The sequence below is a fragment of the Arachis ipaensis genome, chromosome B06, assembly GCF_000816755.2.
Source record: "Arachis ipaensis cultivar K30076 chromosome B06, Araip1.1, whole genome shotgun sequence".
NCBI lineage: Eukaryota > Viridiplantae > Streptophyta > Magnoliopsida > Fabales > Fabaceae > Arachis > Arachis ipaensis.
In genome coordinates this window covers 124840875-124842827 of record NC_029790.2, presented here as the reverse complement: position 1 = coordinate 124842827, position 1953 = coordinate 124840875, and the positions used below count along the sequence as shown (strand labels likewise).

The window sequence follows — 1953 nt, the reverse complement described above, 5'->3', positions numbered from 1 at the left end:
GAAAATTTATGATTTTTTAATATAGCATGCTATTTTGGCTAAAATCAAATTTATTATCATCCAAATTTAATTTATAAAATGATAGATTAATAGGTATATTAGTGTCTATTAATATACTAGCATATCATAAAAATATTTTAGATGTTATTTAATTATATACAAAACGATTAGTAAAGATAGTGAGATATTTGCAGAATATTGCTGTTTAGATTAGTTTTGAAAGAAAAATCAATCTATTCGAAAGTAGATAATTTGTTTTAATTTGCATTATTGTTTGACTTTATTTTTCAATTTAATCATAACTAATTCCAATTTATTGTGATTTTGATTGGATTAGTTTATTCAATTTTTTAAAGAGATTTTATTATTAAAAAATATAAATAATTTTAAGTTGATAAATAAATAAACAAAATTATTTTATATTACAAAATATTTATTAAATAATAATACATGAAAAAATTAAAAAAAAAAAGTTATAACAAATTAATATCAAATTCCTCTAAAATAAGAGAGTTATGAAGCAATAAAGTGAGAGAATTAATCACTTTTAAATTAATATAATAGAGCTCAATAAAAGTTATAAATTAAATAGTGATTAATTTTTTACTTTATCACTTTATTTATTTAAAAAAATCTAAATTAAACAAATTAAATATAATATAAATATTATCTTAAATTTAATAAATAATAATATTATATCATATTATACACAATTTGAATTTATTTTAACAAATAGATCCAAAAGCTGACTTAATTCATATGGTTTGTCATTAATTCAATCAAATCTAAGAGACGAATAAGAGACTGGAGACCCATATAGAATTCTCCTCACTGTCATTTTTGAGAAGATAAGTGTTAGCCGTATCAAAATCTTTCTACATAAATAACATTGAGTTCTTCAATGTTAATCTATTTTTTATCTTTAGAACTTTGAGATTTGAGGATATAGATCATGGTTGTGGTTATGGTTTCAGTAATTTTGTATTTCAATTCAATAATTTCTTAATCATGTCAAAATTAAATACTGACAAACATTTGCAGGTATTTTAGAAGACATAATTAATTAAATAATATTAGCATTGTATAAAATTTTGTCCATGTCTTATTTCTATTGAAATTTATCCATAATAAGCACATGTTTGATAAGATAAAATGAGTAGAATTTATTTGTACTTGTCATGATAAAAACATAGGTTGATGCCCAATTATGGCTCAGTAGTGGAGTGCTTAAAAATGGAAACCTTCATGACTATGTCTTCACAATCGCTAGCTAGTAATTCAAAGGAACATGCATCACCTATTTCCAAATCAGATTCCCTTGCAAATCTTGTCCAACCTGCTGTAAGGCAACTGGTAGAATGTTTTTGGTAATAGATCAACCTAACCTTTGAAGATCTTTCTCCAACCAACAATGTAACAGTTTGCTTCCCAGGTTTGATATAATCCTTTAAGAACCCCATCGGTAACCACTACATAAGATGCATACTTAGTTGTGTTTAGTGTATGAGATTAGATACACCATACACGTTTATTATACTATAGAATAAACACCCAAATCCATTCTCAAAAAATTCCAATGAGACACTTGGTTTTCAATAATATTTTATTTTCTAAATTAAAAGTTCTAAAAAATTATTTCCATAAGACAGTCGTTTTGAAAATAGACTAATTTGTCTTAGAGTATATTTATTTTCATCTAAAAGCAATGTTACATGTAGGGCTGGAAGTGAGTCAAGTTAACTTATGAGTCAGTTCGAGCTCGACTCGTTAATAGCTCGATAAACTAAACTCGTAAGCTGGTGAGCCAATATTGAGCCTGGAATTGAGCTCATTAATTAAATGAATCGAGTTTGAGCTTGGATAAGCTCAGCTCATTAGCTCATGAGCTGGTTCGATTATATATATATATATGTATTTAATCTATACTTTTAATATTATATATATCCTTATGAA

At 24.9% G+C, this 1953-nt stretch overlaps 1 protein-coding gene across 1 annotated transcript in view; it reads right to left on the bottom strand.

Annotated features, from left to right (window-relative positions):
* Positions 1206-1953, bottom strand: part of LOC110263840 (B3 domain-containing transcription factor VRN1-like) — a 2939-nt gene continuing 2191 nt past the window's right edge. Inside the window, exon 4 of the mRNA XM_021105673.1 lies at positions 1206-1469. Within this exon, the coding sequence (XP_020961332.1) occupies positions 1206-1469 (264 nt within the window). The remainder of the gene's footprint in view (positions 1470-1953) is intronic.